Source organism: Suricata suricatta, chromosome 13 (assembly GCF_006229205.1).
Source record: "Suricata suricatta isolate VVHF042 chromosome 13, meerkat_22Aug2017_6uvM2_HiC, whole genome shotgun sequence".
Lineage (NCBI taxonomy): Eukaryota > Metazoa > Chordata > Mammalia > Carnivora > Herpestidae > Suricata > Suricata suricatta.
This window is the reverse complement of record NC_043712.1, coordinates 10,154,928-10,181,602: the sequence shown is the minus strand read 5'-3', so window position 1 is coordinate 10,181,602 and position 26,675 is coordinate 10,154,928. Positions and strand designations below refer to the sequence as shown.

Genomic DNA, 26,675 nt, shown 5'->3' with positions numbered 1-26,675 from the left:
CATTAGATACTGAATCAATTTTTCTTAAGCACTACTAACTGCTTGCTTTTCTTGAAGCTAGATCATTCTGAAAATTTCCTGTTAGACCTATGAGTGCGAACATATGGTATCTGTCCTTCTCTGCCTGACTTATTTCGCTTAGCATGACACCCTCAAGGTCCATCCACTTTCCTACAAATGGCCATATTTCATTCTTTCTCGTTGCCATGCAGTACTCCATTGTGTATATATACCACATCTTCTTGATCCATTCATCAGGTGATGGACATTTAGGCTCTTTCCATGATTTGGCTATTGTAGACATTGCTGCTATGAACATTGGGGTACATGTGCTCCTATGCATCAGCACTTCTGTATCCCTTGGGTAAATCCCTAGCAGTGCTATTCCAGCAAATCTTTTAAAATGAAGTATCTGCTCTTATTAAAAGCAGGCCACTGGCTTAAGGGTGGAAGGGAAGACCAACTCATGTAAACAATGTAAAATATAGGCTGTGAAACTCAGAAAAAAGACGCAACAGGTAGGACATCAATAACTAAAAAGAGCTCACAGATAAAGAACACCAATATACCAACAGAAAAAAGGACACAGCAGTTGACAAGAAAGAAAAAATGTGACAGGCCTGTATACATTTAGAAACACTGTTCAATTCACTAGTAATCAAATAAATATGAATTTTAATTAAATAATCTTATATTAACAAAGATTAAGAAAAATAATACCCAGAGCTGACAAAGGTGTAGTGAAACAGGCAAATCTAACACAGTCATAGAAGCAAAAATGAATAGAATTTTTTTATCAGGTTAACTTAGAAACACCAATCCGAAAGCCTCAAGTGATACATCTCTACCAGAAATTCCACTGCTAGAGAGTGATCTTAAGGAAATAAATAGGTAAGTACCCAAATTATGTATATAAAAAGATCACTGTTTGGATTAGCAAAACAAATAAAACCCCTAGAGATAAAGGTAAAGGTAAATGTCCAACAGACAACAGGAAAAAATAAATATTATGTGTATAGTCATTGAACACAAAATTTTTTGGTAATGAGAAGATGTCCACGATAAAATGTTCAACAGAGGAACACGTGTTCCAAAGCAATATTAACACAGAAGCTAATATGATACGTATTATACAAATCTGGAAAAACAGAAGTCAAAATATTATGCCTTATACCTGAGTAATATTATTTTATTTACTCACATTTTAAAATTTTTCTTCTAAAGACCAGACATACTTGCAATTGTTTTAAGGTATAAACTTGGAGAAAATAAGAATTTGACATGGTACAGGGATGGAAAAATCAAAAAGCCAAAGACCCCAGACCTTGCCAGCTGTCACCACCATGCTAAGAGCAGCAGAATGCAGCCAATTCCTGAAATTTGTGTCCAGGGGCCTGAAGGTCAATCCATGCAGGAGTCAATAGTTCCAAGGAGCGACAGCAATCAATCGTCTCAAACACACATACACACGGTGTCCCTCTACCACCGTCTTTGGGAGGGCTTCCTTAGTATGGTCTCAAAGGTAAAACCGTCTTAATCATGAGGTCCTCTGAGCAGATCAGCCCCACGCCAGCTCCCACTTATCCAGAAGTCTACACCGTGGCACACAAATCACTAAACAGATGCAATAACACAGTATGCGTGGTATTTAAGAAATTTCAAAGCATAGTCCCGTCCGTTTTGTCTGCTCTTCCGACATGGCAGCTCCGAGGAGTCCCATCTTACAAAAGGGGACACAGAATCAGGGAGGTGAGAAACTTGCCTACATCACATAACCAATCTGATTAGCAAATCTTGGATTCTGAACCCAGATCATTCTGATTTTTTCTTAACATTTATTCATTGGGGGAGGGAAGGCAGAGAGAGACACACAGAATCTGAAGCCGGCTCCAGGCTCTGAGGTGTCAGCACAGAGCCCAACGTGGGGCTTGAAGCCTTGAACCATGAGATCATGACCTGAGCCGAAGTCGGACGCTCAACCGACTGGGCCACCCAGGCGCCCGGTGCCCCAGATCATTCTGATTTTTAAGTGTCTGATGTTCCTTCCATTCCACCATGTTGCCTCTTATGTAACTAAAACAAATGCTTGAAATCAAGATTAACAAGTAAGCATGGAAACAGCTATATTTTCTTAGTTCCCCACTGCAAAAAAAAAAGCATGCTTTCTAAATTGCTTTTTCTTCAGATTTCAGCAGAATGATTAGCACACATCTGGGTATGGTTAATTTGTGTAGTTTTGCTTGGAAATTCAAATGAGACTGAAAATTTAGTTAAATGTTTTAAATGATTAAACAGATGCCATTCACTATTTAGCAATGCCACTCAAGTATCTGTTCTCAGTATTTATTTTAAAACAATCCCATTCAAAAAAATTTTTAAATAAAAAAGAACAATGAAATTAGTCTCCATTTTCTAAAACCTTTGAAGGTATTTCTGATCTTAGCTTATCAGCTTTCAGTTCACTGTCACCTTCACTTTCCTGAGGGAACTCAGGACAAGGGTGAAATGCATTGGAGTGCCTGGGTGGCTCAGTCGGTTAAGTGTCCAACTTCGGCTCAGGTCATGATCTCACAGTTTGTTGAGTTCGAGCCCCATGTATGGCTCTGTGCTGACAGCTCAGGGCCTGGAGCCTGCTTCAGAGTCTTTGTCTCCCCTTCTCTCTGCCCCTCCCCTGCTCAGGCTCTCTCTCTGTTTCTCAAAAATAAATAATATGTTTAAAAAAATTTTTTTAAAGAAATGTATCAAAAAAATTTTACTAAGAGATCACTTTTACCTGCCCTATATATATTCAAAAACACTTGAACTGACAGGGCTTGAGGACAGAAGAATTTTGTTTAAAAACTATGAAGAATGTTATTTTTATAGTGTTCTTTAAAGTACTAAATCAGGGGCGCCTGGGTGGCTCAGTCGGTTAAGCCTCCAACTTCGGCTCAGGTCAGATCTCACGTTCATGGGTTCGAGCCCCGCATCAGGCTCTGTGCTGACAGCTAGCTCAGAGCCTGGAGCCTGCTTCCGGTTCTGTGTCTCCTTCTCTCTCTGCCCCTCCCCTTCTCATGCTCTGTCTCTCTCCGTATCAAATATAAATAAAAACATTTAAAAAATTAAAAAAATTAAAAAATAAAGTACTAAATCAAACGTATCAATTCTCGAATCTGTTTTTAGACATGTTCAAGAAATTACAGACTGAGAGGATTTTCTAAAACCCACTGCTCTAAAGTCCAACTCTTAGAAGGATCTGAAAGCCAGCAGATATAAATTTGCTTTTTTCTAATGAGGTCTATGCTCACAAAATCCCAGACGGGAAAAGGGGAAGCATTTACTGAGAGCCTTTTAGGTCCCAGACCCTGAACTCCAGTGAGCAGGGCCTTCCTCACTTTACCGGCAAGGAAACAGGCTCAGCGAGTAAAGGCAACGCAGTCAATAAGAAGTGGGGCCAAGATTCAAACCTAGGCTTCGTGGCTCCACGCTCCAGAAGGGCAGCTTCCCACTCCTTCCTTCGCACACAGTCCCAGGAGCCCGCCAGGCAGCAGGCTCAGGGGGCACACGGTGCGGGAGGTGGCACGATTCGGGCACTTCACTGTTCGCCCAGCACATCACCGAGGTACTCGGAGCCCCGCAGGGCTGCCGCGCTGCTCCAGGACGCACCATCGCCCCAAGCACACCGCAACTGTCGCCCGAAAGCTGCAGCACAGCGGCCCCGCCGCCCTGGCCTTCCCCGCCACCCCTACAACGTACAAGGGAGAGGACAACAGAACGGGTCTTCTCGCTGTGCGGCTGGGAAACTCGAAGGACGCGGCACGCAGAAGGCCCGGCACACGGGAAACGCTCAGTGAAAGCTCGCTATTGTAATTACTCTAAGACAAAGTCCCTGTCCCCCAGGAGCTATTTTATAGAATCATCCTCAACAAGGTCCAGGGTTGGCAGTTTTAATGGAAACAAAGGTCTTCAACTTTTCTTTTCTCCAAGTCATGAAGTTCTGACAGGGAGCAGGAAATGGACTTCTGCTTTTCCCCAAATCAATTTAACCAGAGCTTTTCAGGGGGGGGAAAAAATAGCCGCTCCTTCTGCTAAGGAACGGTCTGTTTTAAGTGCCCAAGGACCTGTTTGCCACCGTGGCTGCCAAGGTGTAAGACGCATGCCGCGATAAGAGAGTAACGCACAGAACATTCTAATCCATCAGCGTCAGGGCTCCCAGACAGAGCGCTTACTCACACTTGCTCACTGTTAGTCAACTGGCCACTCATCCCGGATAAAATTTGGTGCTTTCCACAGACCCACGGATTGGGATCATTTTTCACTCCGTTCCTGTCCAGAAGGACTAGTCTCCCGGTGTTCGGGCCTGCTCTGGAGGCCAACACTGCCAATGTAGGAAGAGCTGATTTATGAATATAAAGCAATGTTGGTGCCGGGGGGCCACAGTCCGCCACTAGAGAGCAGTGGAGCACCTCGCATGGCTCGGGAAAACTCCAGACACCAACCTGAAGGGGTTTAATTGTATGCGTGCATTTCATTAGAAGTCCTGGCCAAGAGCTTCCAGGCCAGGCAGGCCGAGCAATCAGACAACAATCTTGCATGGGTTGCGGAAATCCAGATTTGTCCTTCGTCAGCATAAACAGTTTAATTTGATGTTTTCACTCCTGAGTAAGCACTGAGCATTCCATTTAAACCCCTCGTGAGCGGGGAAGAATGCTTCCTTTTCATCAGCAAATGTACCTCAATGTCAAAGAATCTACCTTTTATTCCCAATGAATAAAAAAATTATTCCATTTAATATGCTTAGAAATAGATTTTTAAAGCATTCAACGATATTTTCAAACACTCATTTCCAAAAAAATGCAGTTCCTTTTCTAAGTATAGCCAAAAAGGAGTTAAATTTCACTCTAAGTAATTTAAAACACCACTTGACGGAAACAGGAACTTTTCTTAAAACTCAAACTGCAATGTCTCATTGACCTGATAGGCAAAAAACACAAATTCTTAAGAGAAGATTAATAAATCAGGGCATCCAAGGCCTCAGAAGTTAAAGTTTTATTTTATTAAGGTATTTTTTAAAAAACGTCACAAGGTATGAGGATGGAAATGGTCCTCCTTCCAAAAGAGGAGTCACCCGGCCCCGCGCTTCGGGGTAAGACGGAGGATGACGCCATCTTACAATTGGCCTCTTCCTTCCTCCTGCTCGGGCCGTGCCGGCCCCACCAGGACCCAGGACGCTGGAGCGCACTCAGCACTGCGCACAGGGCACACGCTTCGCGCTCCTGCTGAAGGGGCTCAAGGCAGGCTCAACACACAGGTCTTTCAAAGGCATCCTTTCCTCTGGTCCACATTTCAAAACAACTTCTCAAATGGCAGGTCGGCAGGTCGTCTACTTTGCGGGCTTTCTCAAGTTCTCATGTCCCTCAGAACCCTCAAGGACCAGGGACCACAGAGTTTAATAAGTTATAAGACACACCTCGCCTGAATCCTCAGTAAAGGTTTGTCTTGTCCATAGAGCCCGTGTGCAAACAAGAAACCCTACATGGTGCAAACAACGCACAAAGCACAGTTACAGGTCTTTTCTCACTTAGTCCATCCGTGGACTAGCTGTGGCGGACCTCCATTTTAGAGACTGGAAAAAACTTAAGTTCAGACAAGTGAAGGAGCCTACCCACAGTCACACAGATCCGACCGGGTGGCAGACTTGCTCACAGCAAATCCCTAGCTCTAATGAACTCCACAGTGAAAAGTGTTCCGATGCATAAAATGACTTTCCACTTAGTCCATCTCATAAGTAAAAGACCATCGAACAGAAGGTTACGTAAGGGTGTCATAGGCCCTGTAGCAGGGCCAGTTCCGGCCCACTTCTGGAACAAGAGCAGGTAAAGATGAATCAGTCAGCCTTACTCTCTCCGCAGTGAGGTTTAAAGTAAAGAAATTAATGGGGCGCCTGGGTGGCTCAGTCGGTTGAGCGTCCGGCTTCGGCTCATGGGTTTGAGTCCCGTGAGAGGCAGAGCCTGGAGCTGGTCTTCAGATTCTGTGTCTGCCTCTCTCTGACCCTCCCCTGCTCATGCTGTCTCTCTCTCTCTCAAAAATAAATTTTTAAAAAGTTTTTTAAAAATTTAAAGTAAAGAAATTAAAACTGCAAGGGCTGCATTTAACTGTTCTGAAGAGTACGGCTCGCCAGGGCTTTTACTTGGGGCAGACTAAGGACTGGGCTGAAGTCAGAAAAGACTTTCACAGTAAAACGTCAGAGCAGGAAAAAAAATGGGTGGAACACCATTCTACACATGAATTCAATTTTACCTACAGGAGATACTAAATATTTTTTTACACGGAATCAAGAACAAAGTCCACTTTAATCAGAAAAGATTAAGAGCTGCCGAGGGCTGGCCAGATTACATCCCCTGCAACAACAGGATGAATTTTAGAAGTACACGTTTTCTCATTTTCCTACATAACGGCACCATCTATTGGCTTAGTATACCACCTTCACAGTAACCAGGAATCAAGACGCATAATCCAACTTTGTGAAACTTTGGTATTCCACAGCAGCCCAAATGTTCAAATATAAAATCCATGCATTGCACATTTTAAATCCTCTGAAATGCATCATACTTAATCGAAGCACGGAAAACTGCCAGAGAAATCTTAATGTATAGAACTGCACACAGGGAATGTATTAGCACCAAAATGATCAAAATACCATGCACTAAACATCTTTGCTGTGCTACAAAGAATTTTTTTAGGTATGGTTTCCCACTGGAGAGCTCCCCTAACCCCCATTCTAGCTACAGTTGAAATCAATGCCCACAAATGCTGGACTTAGATCTGAACCCAACTGGACTCCCACACTACCTGGAAAAACGACGTTAAGAGCAACAGATGCACAGAAAAGTGCGTGGCCTCTTACAGTGTGTTCAGACCCAACGTGACACTGCCACATCCCAATAACCCTGGGACCTTCCCAAGTCAAAAAAATCAAAAATGCTGTTTCGTTTTTGAAGTGAGGGACCTGAGGCTCAGAAAGGCTGGGGGGGCAGCCGTGGTCAAGGAGGACCAGGGCTGAGCCAGGGTCTCCGCCGTCTTCTAGGGTTCTAGCCGACACCGCAGGTGATTACAGGAATGCCACTCTGGGTAGTCACCAGCTGTCTGCACAAAGCCCCCATGAGAATGGGGTGCGCTCCACTGCACAGCCCCCCGAGCCGCATCACTCCAGCCCTGACGGAGACCCATGTTTGCGGAAGCCCCACACACTCACTCAACCCCCACTATCGGGAGAAGACCTCCCAGCGAGGCTGCAGCCACGAAGTGCATGCGGCGTCCGAGGAGAAGGCTTGTACATAGGCCTATGATCCACACGCAGTGATGCTAAGTTCACACCTGATTTAAGAGTTGAAAATGAACGTAGGAGAAACAATTGCCGGGGCACCTGGGTGGCTCAGTTGGTTAAGTGTCCAACATCGACTCAGGTCATGATCTCACAGTTTGTGAGTTCGAGCCCCACATCAGGCTCCATGCTGACTGTGTGGAGCCTGCTTGGGATTCTCTCTCTCAGTCTCTCTCTCTCTCTCTCTCTCTCTGCTCCTCCCCCACTTGCACTTTCACTCTCAAAAAATAAATAAACTTTAAAACATAAAAAAAATAAAAGAAAAAGCACTTGTCATCTTGAAGTGCACTAATTTGATCCAGAGCAGAAAATTTTTCTAAATCACATCATGTGGAGATATCAAAATGTCTGCACAAAGGTTGCACTCTAGTGTAAAAAGACACAGAAGATGGCAGGTCTGAATTCCCTACTGATGTTCCAACTTAATGCTAAGGCTCTTTTTTTTTTGCCCACAAGGTAAGACATCCAGTCTGTTTACTACTCTGTCCCAAATCTTTTTAATTGCTAGGGGGCTCTGTAAACTGGGACTTAAGAGGTACATTCCAGTAATTAGGAAATCCTACAACCAGTTTATCTAGAGATCAAATTTTACCTGGATGGCCTTGGCAGTGACCCCAAGTCTTCCCTAATGGTGCATACCAATGTTTATTCCTTAAGTTAGTATTCCTAAATTGTCCAAGGGCCTCATTTCCAGGAATGCTGTGCTTGAAATTGTATTCGTATTAATTCTTATGTGAATAAGTAGGCAAAAATAAAAATTTTATATACCTTGCCAATGCTGCTACAAGGAACACTGCCAAACTAATAGCAAGAGATGGTCCCCAAGCTTCTCCTGACACTACTTCAGTTTGCCTAATAAAGAAAAGCTGGCAAGTTAAAAGAATAAGCTAATTAATCTGAGAATTAAAAGAGCCCCCATTTTGTCTATAAAATATACAACCCAAACCCTTTTCCCTTTCTTAATAAAGAAAAATCAAAGAATCCTGCCAGGCTTTCAACAATCACACTAATCAATCACCTGCAGTCTCTTGCAAATTATTCTCTTAAAAAAGAAATAATTAAACAAAACCTAAGGGGCCCTCTCCTCTTTCCTGAGAATGGAGCAAATCACGTTTGGTCTGGACCACATGCTCCACACCACTCACGGCAGTAACACGGCTGAGGGGGCAAAGTCGCAGGGGCCGGGGTGCCCATCGCAGCGCGCACACCCGGCCATCTGACGTGAGCGCACCTCTCTGAGCCTCAGTTTCTGCACCTGTGAGACAGATGCTCGTAGCCACTTTACAATGTTGTAAAGAGTCAATCAGTGAAGCATCTCACGACAGCCGCTGGCACTGCCATGGGTAAGCTGCCAGCTGAACGCTGCAGTCATTACGGTCAACATCATGTCCACAAAAGAGGCTTTGGGACAGAAGCTGCCCAAGGGCCACACCACAAGGAACTGGATCCTTTCTTCTCCCAAGTGAATCCTGAGGAAGGCAAGACCTCGGAGAGGAGGCTCCCGGCCCCTGCTCGCGGAGCCGTGCCAGCCTGGGAAAGACGCACAAGACAAGACAGGTGTCTTCTATTCAATGTAAATTAAGAGTAGCCTTCAGGCACCTGGCTAGTGGCCAAGACAAGCCCAAGGGTAGACAAAATTTAGACACCCTTGTCTTACGGGTAATTGGTTAGCTTCCAGCTCTTACTGTCAAATCATTCAGGAAAAAAAAAGATTAATTACAAAGTTTTGTTATTTCTTGTAATAAAAAACTTATAATTTAACTAAAGCATGGGAATTCCCATGAAATATTCATTTTCTCACTTAAGCTACACTTAGCAGAAGCCTCAGTGCACAGTGGACGCTACCGCCGCACCGGGACGTCTCGATCAGGAAGGCCTTCTACTCTCGCTGGAGCCTGACGTCTGGCTGCTAGCTCACCCCCAGTAACACCACCAGGTCTGAACTGCGTGGGTCCACTTCTGTATGCGGTATTTTTCCTGATACAGGGCAGCACTTCAAATGTATTTCCTCTTCTTTATGATTTTCTTAATAATATTTTCTCTAGCTTGCTCTATCAAAAGAACACAGTACATGAAACATACAAAATACATGTTACTGGACTGTTTGTTATCAGTAAGGCTACCCAGTCACCAAGAGGCTATTATGTACTTAAGTGTTGAGGGAGTCAAAAGTTACATGCAAATTTTTCAGGGGCACCTGGGTGGCTCAGTCAGTTAAGCATCCAACTCTTGATTTCGGCTCAGCTCACAATCCCACAGTTTGTGAGTTCAAGTCCTGTGTTGGGCTTCACACTGATGGTGCAGAGCCTGCTTGAGATTCATTCACTCCCTCTCTCTCACACACACACAATAAACAAACATTAAAAACAAAAGTTACATGCAAGTTTTTCAACTGTGCGGTGAGGCGGTTGGTACCCCCAACCCACCACCTGCCCCTGCTGTCCAAGGGTCAACTGTAACATGTATTAAAACAAGATCCACCAAATTTTGGCAATTGTGGGCTTCTCCCTCAACACCCAGCTCCTTACTTACCCTCTCAAAAAAAAAAAAAAAAAAAAAAAAGGAACTAAGGAAAGAAGAAGGGAGGGAAGGCAGGAGGGAGGAAGGTAAAGGAGGGAGGGCAGGAGGGGAGGGAGGAAAGAAAGGCAGGAGGGAGGGAGGGAAGGGGGAGGGGAGGGGAGGGGAGGAAGGCAGCAGGCGGGGGAGGAAGGGAAGGTGGAAAGGCAGCAGCGGGGAGGCGGGAGAGGCAGGAGGGAGGGCGGGAAGATGGCAGCAACACCTGGAGGCCAGTAGACCCGGCTGGGTAGGAGAAAGGCGGCACTGCACAGCTACCACCACAGGGAAAGGCCGCCAGTCCTGCTCCAAAGTGAGCAATGGCTGAAACTTAAAAAATGACGAACACAAAGCCAGGGCAGTACAAAAACTGTACTTTACATCCCTGGTAAAGCGTACCTCTTCACAATGGATTTGGACTGGAAAAATGGGGGGAAAAAAAAAAGGCATGTTGTCTTGGACAGTAAAACTGTATAATTCTTAAGTTTTTCCTTTGATACTACAAAGTGGCTTTAGTAAATACGGTTTTTAATATGCAGGATAGAAAATCTGCACACAGGCAGTCAAAAATATGCAAAACAAATAAATGCACTTTCGGGATTTGTATAAATATTTTCAGTATTCAGAAGCAAGGCTTAATAGCTTAATGAAGTAACACCTGTAAGACGGTAAGATCAAAGCAGCTGTGCCGCACCGGGGCTGCCTGAGCCGGGAAGGGCTCACATCCCAGCTTTGTCATTTACAGGCAAAGCAGTAACAAGCAAGTTACCACTTAATCTAAGCTCGGGCCTATTGTCAATAAAATAGCAGTTGCAGCATCCCTTGCATACAATTTTAAATGAAAATAATGTGACAGCACTAGAGTGCTAGCAGACTCTGGCAAAAAGACACTTTAAATCTGAAATAGTACTTAGCTTTAAAGAAAAAAAAAAACCTTGCCCCAATGCGTTGTGCCATTCTCTCACAACTACCCCGGGGCCCCCAGACGCAACACAACCTAAATCATAAATCCACTCTATTCCAAGGGCACTGGAAACTGTTAGTTCACCAAAAATAACCAGTAGCTAAGGTTTCTAATGCTAAGTTTCAGATACTCTTTGACACAAGCCAGTTGGCGAAGCAGAAAATTATTTCACCATCAAATATTCACTGAGTCACACAGGACTCTGGGAAACTGGAGGCCAGACAGATTGTATGCTCCCTGAGATTTCAAACATTCCCAAGTGCGGGAGGGATGAGAGACTCGGCGGGATCCTGGAAGGCCCCTGGAGGGACTTGCTCACTCAGCCTGGGGCAGTCACGAGGGACTGGCTTCGGGCGAGACCCCGGATGAGCAGCAGAGCACCTAGCAAAGGCCTAGAGGACAAGTAGAGAAGGACCAGGAAACCTACAGCCCAGCTGGAAGGGCTAACTGCGCCCCTGCGGTCAAGAACCAGCAAGGGAGCAGCACTGAGAAGTCAGGACAGCATGGAAGACAGACACCTGGGATCTGGCCTAATGGTGGCTGGTTACCGAGGGCTCGCTGTAAAGACAGTGGCCACTTCTACTGTCACCATGCCCAAATATGTCTGGCCAGATGCAATCTCCATCTCTGCCTCAGACTCCCGCCTGCCAACCTTCCTCCCGACAGCTGTAACACTGCTCTAACAAGCAAATCTTATCCCATCCCTCTCTGGCATACAACATCCGAACCGGGCCTGTTCTCACTGGGGCCTCTCCCGCTCAGCTTTCTAGTCATGCCTCTGCTCCACCTCCCAGACGGTCTTAGCTTCAGCTCCACCCACAGCACTTGCCTCACCATCCAGCAAACTCTGGCTTTTAGTTCCTCGACCACACACTCCCTAGTGCAGACGGGGCCACAAGTCTTTCCTTGGGGCCAGGGAACAGGGCGGCGAATTCCTAACTCAGGTCTCTGCTTACATGCTACTTCCTCGCATCTTTCACCTATCAAACTGGCACAAACGCCCAGTGCCGGTAAGGCTGTTAAGAGAAGGCAAGCTCATATTCCCTTGGTGGAAATATAAACTAGGACAATCTTTTTGGAGGGCAATTTGGCAACAGGTCTCAAAAAGCAGAGCCCACTGTATGGCCCTCTGTCACTGTGCTGGGCCGACCAGCGGTAGGGTGCTCAGTAGGACTTCCTTCCTATTTCTGAGGAACCCCACCCCTCAGGAGTGAATGACCGAGTTTACCAATGAGAAGCATCCCTGTGCCCCTCCTTCCCGCTCCTTAAGTCACTCTCGGGTAGTGGTGAAAGGGATGGCAGGAAAACTCAGTTCCAGAACAGTCTGGGAGGCTGAGCCAGGCCAGCAGCACCTGTGGCCGCGGCACCTCTGGAGCACCCTGCGCTCGCCTACGCTGCAGTAGGGGTTCAGACACTGCTCGTGGCCCCAGATCCAGCTCCTACCCTCCCAGCTACTCTGTGAGCCACCTGCGATCCTTCACAACATAGTCCTCTTTTCCTTAAGCGACTCAGTAATTCTGTCGCTCACAGCAGAGAATCGGGAACCATACACACATACCCTCATCCTGAAATTCCACTGCTAGGATTTATCTGAAGGATGTACTTACATAAGTGAACCAGGACACATTAGTCATAAAAGTCTGATAACCAAAATGCCATCAGCAGGGGAATGGGTAAGTCACGTTACTGCCATACGATGCCTTTCCATGCAGCTGTCATTATGATACAGACCCACATGTGCTGATAATATACTTCTCCAAAACAAGTTATAAACAAGGGGGGACAGTATGACTTCATTTGTGTGTCCTTAATAGGGACAGACTGGTACGGATATATGCAGGTGTTTCATAAAACATTTTCTGGGAAAAACACAAAAAACCCTGAAAAGTGATTACTTTGGAGGAGGCATACGGAACACACTTATTTTTCACGTAGTAGTCCCACGTGAATGTTTTGTCATGCTCCTAAATCACTTTCGTTAGAAAATATGTTAATGTTACTTGCTCAGTAAGGACCTCCCAACAGCCATCATCTACCTATTTCTTCCTGCTACTCTTTCATATTCCTGCTCTTCTCCTCCGGGGCACTTAGCACAGGGCATTCTTTTAGATGAATGTGCACTTACTTTTTAAAATTCCTGTCTCCCACATGAAGCTCTAAGCTCGGAGGGCAGGCGCTGTGCTGACCACCGTATTCCCAGCACCAAGCACAGGGCTCAGCAGTAAACGCTAAATAAGCATCTGATAGATGAATGAAGGTAACTTATGCTTCTTTTAAGATTCAGTTTATGTGAAGAGAAGCTTTTCCTGAAATCCTTCCATCTCGATGTGATCCTTTCTCCCTTGGGCCTCAGTTGGCCTTTCCACCTACTGCCCTTGTCAGTTCCCTGGTTCCCTCACTACATGAGAGTGTAGCAAAGATCCACCCACTCATCTCTATGTGTGGAGCCTGCCACAGTGCCCAAACATAGAAGACAAGAAATAGTTGATAAATAAATGAACAGATGAAGAAACTAAAGCTCAAAGTTTACTTGTGTATTAAAATCAGATGTTACAAATGTCTCCTCCTTAAATCTGGTCTTTGATGATAGCAAAACCAGACTCTGCAGAGCAATGATTTCTCACCCAAAGGGTGCCACTTGAGTTCAGGCCGTGGAACCATCACCCTGGGCACACACCAGACTTGGAAGAGCAAGTTCATGGTTGGCCAGGAGGGAGAGCACAATGTGGCACAAATGCTTGACTGCTTCCAACAACTTTTCCTAAATTCAGGATTGTGCTCAGAAGACAAATTACTACAGTTCAAAAGCAAAAGAAGCCAATTTTCCCATCTTAAAACTGAACCTGCCTTGGAACAATGTTAAATTTCCTGGATGTGATGATTTTATCAAGGTAACAGAAGAGAACCTGGTAAAGGGTGCAGAGGTGGATGATGGTGTCTGCTACTTACTATTTACTCTTAGATGATTCCACACAAAAAGTTAACAGTAATAATGTCTGAGAGAGCGAGAACAAGTGTACTAAAACGTTAACCGACACATGTGAGTAAAGAGGTCACACAACCGTTCATTGTACATTACTGTTACTTTTCTGCAAGAGTGAAATTTGTTTCAGTTAAAAAAAATAAGAAATGCAACTACTAAATAGAAAAGGTGAATTCACCTTTACCATCACTTAAGGGCATCAATCAAACACAGAGATATAAAAACAGTATTTTGATGGAGATAACAAATATATTTTAATAAAGCAGTTCAGAACAATTCTAAAATTACTGTAAGTATCTTCATTTTAAAATAATTATAAAGACTTGCCCATATGGTATCTGGGGGTAAATCATTCTCCCCAACAAACAGGGAACATCTGCTATGTAAAAACCTTCTAAGAGGCTAGACAGCATTATGGAATAGCAAGGTCTCAAACTGGCAATTTCCAAACTATTCAAGGCAGCAGTTTTCCTAGCTCGAGCCAAGACACCAAGACAAAAAACACAAGAGGTAAACAACAGCTGGAAAATACCAGCTACACATGACCTGTTCAAATTTCTGTACCTACACAATTTGACTCAAATTTAACATAAAAGTTAGAATTTGAAAATTCCAAGTTTTATCACTCCTTTGTGTGTGCACATGTGTGATCATTAAAAAAAAAAAAATACTCTTGGGGTGCCTGGGTGGCTCAATCAGTTAAGTGCCTGACTTCAGCTCAGCTCATAATGTCACGGTTCATAGATTCGAGCCCCACGTCGGGCTCTGTGCTGACAGGTCAGAGCCTGGAGCCTGCTTTGGGGGGAGAGGGAGAGGGGGAGAGGGGGAGAGGGGGAGAGGGGGAGAGGGGGAGAGGGAGGGAGGGAGGGAGGGAGGGAGGGAGGGAGGGAGGGAGAGAGAGAGAGAGAGAGAGAGAGAGAGAGAGAGAGAGAGAGAGAGAGAGTGTGTGTGTGTGTGTGTGTGTGTGTGTGTGTGTGTGTGTCTCTCTCTCTCTCTCTCTCTCTCTCTCTCTCTCTCTCCCCCGCTTCCCCCACTTGCGCTCTCTCAAAAATGAATAAATGTTAAAAAAAAATAATAAGATTATTCTTGTCTAGCCTTTAGAGCTAAGATACAAATATAAAAAGCTAGTTTAAAAAGAGTAACCACGGGGCGCCTGGGTGGCTCAGTCGGTTAAGCCTCCGGCTCAGGTCAGATCTCACATTTGTGGGTTTGAGCCCCGCATCGGGCTCTGTGCTGACCGCTAGCTCAGAGCCTGGAGCCTGCTTCCGGTTCTGTGTCTCCCTCTCTCTCTGCCCCTCCCCCTCTCATGCTCTGTCTCTGTCTGTATCAAAAATAAATAAAACATTAAGAAAATTAAAAAAAAGAAAGAAAAAGAAAAGAGTAACCACTATTATAGGCCAGGCATCTGACCAGACGCTTTATATACCTTACTTGTAATCCTTACAGCCTGGTGTATATGGTAGATATTATTGATACCATTTCATAGGTGAGTAAATCAAGATTTAGAGAGGAATTAAATAACTATGGTGTCTCAAAAATTAAGAGGATGCACGTACTAGGTGTGTTCCCACCAAGAAGCTTCTCCTCTAACTTCTCTCCACCGAAAGCTGACCCTAGGCCTACTTTGTTCTGTTTAATACTGTAGTCTGCTGCTTTCTACCCCCACACTCCAAAGCCCCCTAACTCGGCATTAATTTTTTTAACCTTCTGTTTTGAGATAATGGTAAATTCACATGCAGATGCAATTAATAACACATTGGGTTTCTATACACCCTTGACCCAGTTTCCCCCAAAGGCGGTATCTTGCATAACTGTAGTACAGAATCACCTGCAGGACTTTCTCCTCCTAGCATTTATCACCTCCTAAAACATTAATATATCTGTACCAGTTGTTGTTACTATCTGTCCACCCCCACTAAAATACAAACTCCTTGCAGGCAAGAATCTTTAACTTGTGTTCACGGCTATATCCCAAGCACATGGAACAGGGCCTAACCCATAGGAGGAACTCAATAAATGCTGCAGAAGGAATCGAACACTACATTGCCCTGGCTCCTCTAACAGGAAACAGACCAGCTCTTTAAGAGACCACGTGGGCAAATAAGAGGATTCTGAAACATCAGGGAAATGTTACACTCACCCATGGTGACATAAGGCAATTTATCAGTTGATCCATGAGGATAGATGCTGTAGAGGTGAGGTCCAGTAACATCTACTCCCCCCAAAACTAGGGCTGCACCAATGTAACCTTGATACCTGGTGATCAGAGTATGTATAAGAAAAAAAAAATGAGTCTACAATGCATCACTGTAACTTACCCAAAAGCTGTATGAGAAGTCAGACAACAAAAGGCTTTCTTTCACAGCTACTGTGGCATTAAGTGGTTACTGTTTTGATGGGAACAAAATGTGGACTGGCAGGGACTCGAGGTGGAACGCCACTATCAGCCCATAAAGACTCAATTGTGTGAGGCCCTCCAGCTTGCCTATTTCCTCAGTCACAGAGCTCCTTTGAAAAGAGGATCATTCTTACCTTAGAGAAGAGAAAACCAATCCAAAGACATGAAGTGCCAGCCCAATCTCTCAGAGCCAAGCTTGGCTTACTCCAAAATTTATCAGCACCCTTCCCATCACACCTCTCAGTGATCCGCAGATAAGCTACTTTCAAAGTGAACTCTGAGGAGCCACTAAACTCAAGCTGTTCACATTCTCAACCTCACCTCCCCGCAGCCTCACAGGAAAATGGCTCATGTCAAAATACCTCTTTTGAATAAATCCACAAAATTATAATCACAGATATGAGCTGATACTGGGTAAGAGAAAAATATTTCATCATATGTGGAAGTGAATGGTGGAATAACTCCACAATACGCTATAGAACCCACTGGTACTGGCCACAGGACGAAGCTACATCTCTTCAGGGATGCAAGGGGAATACCTTTTCCATCCCCCCCACCTCCGTGTAACTGTGCACTTGTTTGCTCCTCTTTGTCCTTTATCTGGTTGGTGTTCTACTTCTGCAGATTGCTTTCCCTGCCTTTGGTCCATTTTTTACCATGAGAATTGTTATGCTATGTTGGATTCAAAGTTCTCCACAATGAGCCTTTCGCTCTTTGGGAAGAAAAATGAAACTGACACATGCTCAATTTGCCTAATGATGTAACTGTTAAAACTGGTACAAGTAAACACAAGAATCAAAGTCCTAACTGTAGACTGTCAGAGACCTAACAACTCATCATGGAGCACTCTAGGTAACGAGAATAGTCATCTCCAATGTCTCCCCACCCCTGACTACCAAACTGCTCTTTCAGAAAGAATCCTGGGGCGCCTGGGTGGCTCAGTCAGTTAAGCACTTGACTTCAGCTCAGGTATGATCTCACGGCTCATGGGTTCAAGCCCCATGTCAGGCTCTGTGCCAACAGCTCAGAGCCTGGAGCCTGCTTTGGAGCCTCCTTCTCTCTCTGCCCCTCCCCTACTCATGCTCTGTGTCTGTCTGTCCGTCCGTCTCTCTCTCTCTCTCTCAAAAATAAACATTAAAAAAAAAGAAAAGAAAAAGAAAGAATCTTCCAGAGGTGCTTGGCAGAGCATGCAACTCTTGATCTTGATCACTGGGTGCAGAAATTACTTTAAAGAGATAAAATCATAACAACAACAAAAAAAGAATCTTCCAGTTAGAAGTGAAAAATTAAAGAGTAAGAAAGGATTTTAAAACAGTCTTAACAGGAAACAGAGGCCCAGACAGAGGAAAAGAAACAGGTCCTAAGCCACACTGAAGTAATTGTAGGGTCAAGACTAGCTCTCCGGACTCCGGGATGAGGAGCGGAATCCCCAGACCCGCCGCCCCCCCCAGGCCCGCCCCACTACCCCAACTGCCTACCAGACACAGTGTGTACATAAAGTCAGTAATAATCAGCTAGTTCCCTTCTAAGCTAAGCATAACCTGTCTGATGCTTTTAAAGAATCTAAAATACTTTAGCAAGTTATTGTGATCATAAAAAATTGATCCAGAAACTATACTTCCAGGAATCAAATTCTAAGGATAAACTAAGACAGATATGCAGAAATGCACAAGGATGTTTACTCCAACACTAATTATGATGCCAAAAAAGTGGACACAAAACTAACTAAATAAACTGATATATACAGCTCTGCAACAGAACCCTATACAATCCAGATCTGTGTGACATTTTCTCATATGCTATTTTTGTTAATTTCAAGTTTTTATTTAAATTCTAGTTAACATATGGTAAAACTGGTTTCAGGTGTGCAATTTAGTGATTCACTGCTTACAGAGAACACGCAGTGCCCATCACAAGTGCCATCCTTAATGGCCATCACCAATCTAGCCCATCTCCCACCCATCTCCTTTCATCAACCTTCAGTTTGTTCTCTACAGTTAAAAGTCTCTTGGGGTGCCTGGGTGGCTCAGTCGGTTAAGCGTCCGACTTTGGATCAGGTCATGATCTCACACTTCACGGAGTTTAAGCCCTGCATCAGGCTCTGTGCTGACAGCGCAGAACCTGGAGACTGCTTTGGATTCTGTGTCTTCATCTCTCTGTCCTTCCCCACTCTTTCAAAAATAAACAAACATTAAAAAGAAAAATAGTCTCTTATGGTTTGCTTCCAACTCTTTCCTTTTATCTCCCTTCCCTTATGTTCACCTGTTTTGTTTCTTAAATTCCATATGAGTGAAATTATATGGCATGTGCCTTTCTCTGACTGACTTATTTCGCTTAGCATAATACATGCTAGCTCCATCCACATTGTTGCAAGATTTCAATGGCAAGGTTTCATTCTTCTTGATGGCTGAGTAATATTCGACTGCACATATATACCATAGCTTCTTCATCCACTCATCAGTCAATGGACACTTGGACTCTCACCAGTTTGGCTATTTCGCCTACACCACTGACAGTAGTGCAACTTAGCACAACCTTTCCAAAGGGTGGTTTTGGCAATGCATATCAAAATGTTCAAAGTGTACGCCTTTGACTCAATAATTCCACTTGTAGGAATTTACTTTAGTATACAGCCTCAGAAATCAGTCACACAAGTAAGTACCTAAGGTTCCATGTTCCAAAGCGTTCATGGACACCTTAAAATGAGCAAGATTGTTAAAGTTCAAAAACATGTTAAATTATGGCATATTGAAAGAATGGAATACTGTGATACCTCCATAGATCGATACTGATCAGTGGTTCTTAAAACTTTTATGGCTCACAGACTCCTTTGAAAACCGGATTCGTACTGTGGAACCCTGACCCCATAACAAGTGTGCACACAGGTTTTACACTTTTGGGAGGGCTACCTGTGGGCTCAAGGTAAAAACTCTTCTACTAGTGGGAACAACAATCATGATATACTATTATGAGAACATGGTCGGTTACAAAACACCACACAGGATTCCATTTTGGTAAATACATAAATGAGCACATATGCAACAGTATAAAAGGTCTGGAAAAATAGTTCTCAAAGGTTTACAATATATGTGTCTAAATAATGGAACATCAGGTAACTTTTACTTCCTTCTTCTCACCCTTCCAGTATAGGGGTTTTTTATAATCATCACGTTAGTTTTACAAAAATTGTTTCAAAGGTGATTATTCATTCTGAAGTGCTCCAAATGGAAACTATTCAACATCAACTGGCAGATGGGAAGATTAGATTGTATTCTAGGACAGAATGTAGAACTATGATCCTATTTTTATGCAACAAAATATGTATTAGTAAATGGAAAAAAGCTTGAAAGGCATACTGCTTATGGATAATTTTTGTATTTTTTTGTTTGTTTCTCTCTAACTTCTGTCTTATGCTTTACTGTGAACAATACTAGTAATAAGGAAGCAAAGAAGGAACAAAGAAATGAGCGAACAAACAACTTAAAACAGTCGGAGTATATATAATACCCAACCAAAACATGATTCTCCCTGAATTGTAAAATTTTTATTTTTTCTTTGGGCTTTTCAGTATTTTCCACATTTTTAACAATGAATATACATACTTTCATAGGAAAAAAATACCACTAACATAGTAAATAAAAGAATCTCCATATATTCAAAGAGTTTCTGGAATACAGAACAATATACCACGAAGATTTCTTCTAGACTCAAGGAAGGGCTCATGCTCAGAACATGTAACACACACATCCAGCCATCATATGAGTAAAATTTTAAAAATGCTTAAATAAGGGGAAAGAGGTCTATTTTGGTTTACCAAACCCCCTTTCTGCACTAACTCACATACACAGAAATGGGTTACTCAGGGAAAAAATAGAACAGGAACAGCACCTTGAATACAACTTGTTCTCTTTCTCAGCCTCTGAAGTTTACGGGATCTAATTGGGCGTTACGGTAAGACGTGCTTCTTTATTCATTTCCTCCTCAAAGTCAGAGAGTCAGAAACTGTTATCCTCATTTTACTGAGGAAGAAAATGAGGCTAAGAAAGGTCAGGTAAACGCCCAACGTCACACAAATCTAAGTACTTTAAGTGAGACCTGAACCAAACCTTTAAGTCAAATCCTATGGGGTTTTTTTTCCCCTTATACCACTTTATTTTTTGTAACTCATTTTATATAACTCAACAAAAATGTAAGATGACATAATGAACCACAATCATCCTGGTTAAATTTTTAAATATTCCTCTCAAAACTTTGGTAAAATTTAATTTTTGCACAGTATGTTAAACTAAAAACATTAAAACACTGAAAAAAGTGAACTCAGAATTCCTAAAACATTCTAAAGAGATTAACAGAAGTATCTGCTAGGTTTAGCCAGAGGGCACCAGAAAGAATCTTGAACATTTGTTATTAACTGCAACTGTACAAGTTTAAAAATTGTTTTAAATGTAATGCACCACACAAACCACCAGAGGGAGCTTTAAATTTAAAATCAAAATCACAAAGGTCTTCAGAAATCTTGACCACAGATGTGCTTTAACGAGTTCTCACCACCGTACGGGTGATTTTATTTGATAAATGATAATCCTCCAAGATTACAACGATGACCACGGACATAAACAAATGGAGATCACTGGCACAAGGACTCAGTACAGCCAGAGCACGATTAGGCAGACGTAACTAGACTTCCTGCCCATAAACTCCTAAGTCCTGGTCTTCCCACCTGTGTAATGGGAACTATGCCCCACCCCAGCTGCACAGCCACACTGCGCCTCACAGCCACGTGCTGAGAGCCCAGGGCCATGCTAGACTCACAAAGACCCGCAAGTTCACAGGAAGGCAAGGGCCAGGCAAGCAGGAAGTGAAAACCAGGCAGGAACTGACAGACCAGAGCATTAGCTCCCATTTCTAAAGGCATCAGTTCCAGAAGATTGCTGCCACCTATTATCCCAACTTCTTTCTGAATTTTTTCAAAAGAAGCCAAGGAAAAATAAATAAAAACATCTAAAAAAAAAAGCAAAAAATCCAGATTTTTAATTCCAATCTCCCAACTTAGAATTATTGATCACTATAATCTTAAAGACACTGTGGCCCAATACAATTTCTCTCCAAGCTGAATATGGCCTGTGTGCTGCCAGCTTACAATCTTTGCTTTCTATTCCTGCATCCCTTTAACCTTGCAGGCCTGGACACAGCGTGGAACAGAGATAAGAGAAAATGTTTTCTGTGGGCTGTTTAATGAATGATGAGGACCAGATCAACTTCAAAAAACAAAAAACTAAAAAGAAAAAAAAGAAAGATAAAAAAGAAACTCTGCTAAAGGTAATGCAAGTCCCCAAAAGAGAAGCTGGATTCTAACCTGTGAGTCGATGCTCACGCTGTCTCCCAGCTCTGCTCTAATACACGGCCTCTCTTCTCTTTACGAGGAGGAAATGAGAAAAGTTTGAAAACTAGGAGACCTACTCAAACATAAAGTGATGATGTGATTAAGGAAGAAAGGGAAACAAAACTGAGATCAGCTGTGGGTGGGAGTCAGCGCGGCGCGAAGGCCGTGACTACACTTCTGCAGCCTCAGTTTCACTGAAATACTGGAGATGTTAACAGCCCCTATCTCAGAGGTCAAAGGATAAAATGAGATCATGGATAAAGAACTAAGCACTGGACCCAACATAAAGAGAGTTAATGTGAGTTAATATTAATGTTATTATAGTCACTCACAGTCAACTACAAATAGTTTTTCATTCCACTGCTACTTTGCCCCTAAAAGAGGGAGAAAAAACCAACTGCTATGTCTGTCTGTGTTCACAAGATAAACTCAAAGGTTCTGTCCAGTTGTAACTTTCTTTCTATAAACAAAAGAGAACTGGTTTTAATCCAGTACTACCTTATACCTCAGGAAATGACTTGGTTGGTCACATGTGATTTATTCATGGGGGGAAAAAAACAGACACCATAAATTCAAGTACATAATCAAAAGCCTTCTGAAATTAAAATGGTTAACAACCAACTTCTAGAATAAAATGTGTATTTCTGAATGTTTTTTCTCTAGTTTCCAGGTTCCCATCTGCCAAAAACCCAAGATATGAGAAAAAGATGCTATAGAAATCCCTATCCCGGAATCTTACCTGAAAAGCATCTGCTTCAGCATCCGATTGGCCGTCACAACCCTGGGAAGGCGGCCGGTGGAGAGAGAGTGCAGCTCCAGGTTGGAAGAAATGAGCTGGGTTGTCATGTCTGTGTCCGCAGCTGTCCCAGCACCACAACAACTGCAAAACACGATTAGACACTTAGCTGAGATTCAATTACCAAAGGGCTCGATTAGAAGCGGAGCTTCCTGGATACTTTCCATCAAGTTCAGGTACACAGAGAGGCGTTTTTGAGTGGACTCTGCACAGTGACTACTCTAATCTTTAATAAACATGAAACTGAGAATACGCATCTTGTTACATGCAAATATATGTTTTCCGCCCCAACAGATCATTTCAAATCGTTAGCTTCTGTGCTCTCACCAGAGTGTCCACTTTACTACTCCTAAAAAGAGTTTACCAAAGAGCAAGACATATTAAAAGTCTTAAAATTTAACATTTGCCAAGTATTTACTACCAGGTATCAGTCATTACAAAGTGTTGAGAATAAAGAAAATATGACACAGTCCTAGTATTTGATTTCAAAGTTGAGTGGAGGAAACAAATGTAGGCAAAATTTAAAATACCTCATATAATACGAGATAGTAGTCTAAGTACAAAATGCTATGGGAAAATGGAGGAGAGAGTGACTCATCTGATCTTTGAGGTTTCATGAGCTGGATTTAAAAGAATAAAAAAAACAAACACTAAAAACAAAGAGAAAAGGGCAATTCGACGCAGAGGGACTGGCAGAAGCAAAGGGGAAAGAGCTTCGAGAGGAGGGAACAGGGAGAGCCTGGCAGTGACTGGGACACAGGATGGTGGCAGCTGAATATGCTAAAGAGGTAAATTACAAATGCGGGGACACCTGGGTGGCTCAGTCAGCTAAGCCGCTGACTCCGGCTCAGGGCATGATCAGGGCATGATCCCATGGTTGGTGAGTTCGAGTCCTACGAGCTCTACACGGACTCTGCAGAGCCTGCTGGGGGTGCTCTCTCTCTTCCCTTCTCCTGCTCACACTCCCTCTAAGGTAAAAAACGATTTTGGGTTTTTTTTAATCTGCTATAAATAAAACAAACAAACGAATAAGTGACAAATGCAATAGTCCAGCTGAGAAACAAGAATCTGAACTAAGGCTTTAGCAAAGGGACAGCTGGTTTCAAGAGGCACACAGCAAGCAGAACTGGGGACCAGGCGACTCAAAGACTAAAGCAAAGAACAGAACCTCAGGGTAACCAGCTTAGGTGACACATAGATGAAAATACCACATAAGGGAGATAAAATGAAAATACAAGTTAAACAACAGATTTTAGCAAGGAACACAGTACATTGTTAGCTCTGGCAAGCTTGAAAATGTAAGAGCTATTCGAACTAATTGATACTTACTAAATGTTAGGAGATATGAAGTGTATTTTTGAACAGTTCTTGTCGGCAACAACCATCCCTTCAGTTGCCCTTGTATCTGCTCCAAGAACTATGCCATCCTAGTTTTAAAAACATACATTTTAAAACAAGTTCACATATATAAACCACAGCTCTCTATTCTAGGGAAGACCATGTTGGCCATCCCTTGCTTCCCCAAACCCTTGGGGGGGGGTTGGTGAGATAGAGCCCCGAGTCTGGCTCTCCGATGACAGCATGGTGCCTGCTTGGGATTCTCTCCTTCTCTCTCTCTGCCCCTTCCTTGCTCATGCATGTGCTGTCTCCCTCTCAAAATAAATAAAGTTCAAATTTTTAAATGAAATAAAATAAGTCACCCTTTATCTTTAACAACAATAACCATCATCTCTGTGTTACATCTACGTTAAGACAGAAAAGTATGGGTCTCCTGTCAAAAATTCCGCAAAGTGAGGAAAGAACATAAACTGTTGATGAGCGCACAAAACCTCTCGACAAATCCCCAAGGCCCTTTTCCTGACGTTCTCTGAAATACGCGCCCTTCTTGACGGAGCCCAGAGAAGTGAAAGGAGGCCAAGTGGCCCGCGACCCGTACTCAGTGGTCACGGCTGCCGCGGGCCTATCCCTGCTTACCTTATAGACCACCCCCGCGATGGTCGTGCCAGTCTTCCGGGCCGTTGGAAGCTTGTACCCTTTCTTCGCAAAATCAGCTTCCAAGACGGCATTTCTGAAAGCAAAGGAGAGAACAACGCGTCGAAGGGCAGGACCACATTGCGCCGCACTGGCACGAAGAGTGTCTTAATAGGGAACTCAGGAAAAGGAAAGCTACTATTCGCTTTCCAGCCCATCTGTTCACCGAACCCCTTAAGATCAGGACTGGCGTCGCGTTTTCCGGCATGCAGCGCGTCCCAGAGGGGCCGCATCTCGCCTAAGGAGGCACAGGTGGAGACTGGCCGGGTGCGCTGGGCAAGTGGAAAGGCTGACTCGGCTACAAGAGAAACCCACTCTCAGGCCCTCATTCCCCTGAGTCACACGGGCCGCGGGGCGCAGGCCGCAAGCCCCGCCGTTCACCCCTTTGGACTTCCCAGATCAGACCGCGGCCCAGCTCCGACCCCGGCACCGCACTCCCACTCCCTCCCTGAACCTGGCCCCGGCCATGGGCACACCTGCGACAGTTATCAAAAGAAAAACCTCCAACTGGAGACTCATAGACTGACACAGCCGCCATCTTCCCGCGAAAGTATTTCCGGAGCGCGGGCGGGAACTAGCAAAAAAAAAAAAGCCGAGCACTTCCGGCGCCTGCGGCGTCCGGGCCTGAAGGGGCGGGGCAAACTCCGCGCCAGAGCGATTGGTCTTAAAGTTCTGGGCTCCTAGAGGAGCCGGGACATGTTTGGAGTATTTCGCCCCAAGTGGTGCGGAGGAGTAACTAACGCTGGGAGCTGGGAAAGGACTTGTCCAAGTTGGTGGAGTGGGAGACCCGTCTCCTGCTGATCAGACCAGAGCGGTTTCTACTGTTAATCAGACTCTATGGGGCTTAGGACACAGACAACCCCAAGTTTCAGGCACAGTGCCACCTCCTCCTTGCACTGAGCAAGTCCTCTCCACTCTGACTCTCTTTCCTCTGGTGTCAAATGGAGATAACAGCTGTCTCAAGACACTGCTGTGAAATGAACAAAAAGCACATGAGAAGATGCTCAATATCATTAGCCATTAGGGAAATGCAAATCCAAACCACAAGGCACACCCACAAGGACGGCTATAATCAAAAAGACAGAAAATAACAAAAGTTACTGAGGATATGGGGAACCCCAAACCCTCATACAAGCTTGGTGGGAAACAGTTTGGCAGTTCCCCAAAATGTTAAACACAGACTGAGAAATTTGTCTCTAAAGTATATATCCAAGAGAATCAAGAGCATATGTTCACAAAAGCGTGTACACATTCATAACAGCATTATTCATAAAAGCCAAATAATGGAAACAACCCAAATGTCCATCAACTGATGAATGTATAAACAAAATATGGCACATCCATACAACAGAATATTATCCGGACACAAAATGGGGTGAAGCATTGATGTATGCTACAAAAGGAATGAACTTTTAAAATACTACACTAAGTGAAAGAAGCTTGGCACAAAAAAACCACATAGAGTGTGGTTCCATTTCCACGAAATCCATACTAGGCAAATCACTATTTTCCAGTGAGAAACTAGATTAGTGGGTGTTGGGAAATGGGGGAAGGAGAAAATGGGGAGTGACTGATAGACACAAAGTCTCTTTTTGGGGTGATGACAATGTTCTGGAATTAGGTTGTGGTAATAGTTACATGACATTGTGAATACACTAAAAACCACTGAATTGCACATTAAAAAAAAATTTTTAACATTTATTTATTTTTGAGAGACAGAGAGAGACAGATCATGAGCAGGGGAGACGCAGAGAGAGAAAGACACACAGAATCAGAAGCAGGCTCCAGGGTCTGAGCTGTCAGCACAGAGCCTGATGCAGGGCTAATCCACAAACTATGAGATCATGACCTAAGCCGAAGTCAGACACTCAACCAAGTGAGCCACCCAGGAGCCCCAGAATTGCACATTTTTAAATGGTGGGTCTTAGGTTTATTTTATTTCAATTTGTAAAAGGCTGCTGTGAGAATTGAAAATTGTACATAGGAAGCATGTGTCCCTGGCATATAGCAGCTTTTCAATAAATGGTTATTAATATCAATACATTCATTCCATAGCAAGGAAGTGACAGCTTCAGCAACTGTGGAATGAAGTTGCATAGTCTGTCACAACTGAGAGTTCAATAAATATTTATCAAAGATTAAATTCTCTTTCTACACTTTTCTGGGTCTTCTGTGTGCAATTAGGAAAATAAAGCCTCACCTAC

The 26,675-nt window shown here is 43.7% G+C and overlaps 1 protein-coding gene across 1 annotated transcript in view; it reads right to left on the bottom strand.

Annotated features, from left to right (window-relative positions):
- PSMB7 (proteasome subunit beta 7) overlaps positions 1-25,035 on the bottom strand; it is a 59,352-nt gene extending 34,317 nt beyond the window's left edge. The window contains exons 1-5 of the mRNA XM_029919570.1: positions 24,948-25,035; positions 24,415-24,508; positions 23,770-23,867; positions 22,384-22,524; positions 16,004-16,119 (exon numbers count right to left, since the gene is read on the bottom strand). Of these exons, the coding sequence (XP_029775430.1) occupies positions 16,004-16,119; positions 22,384-22,524; positions 23,770-23,867; positions 24,415-24,508; positions 24,948-25,009 (511 nt within the window). The 5' untranslated portion in view covers positions 25,010-25,035. The remainder of the gene's footprint in view (positions 1-16,003; positions 16,120-22,383; positions 22,525-23,769; positions 23,868-24,414; positions 24,509-24,947) is intronic.
- Between the last annotated feature and the right edge of the window lie 1,640 nt (positions 25,036-26,675).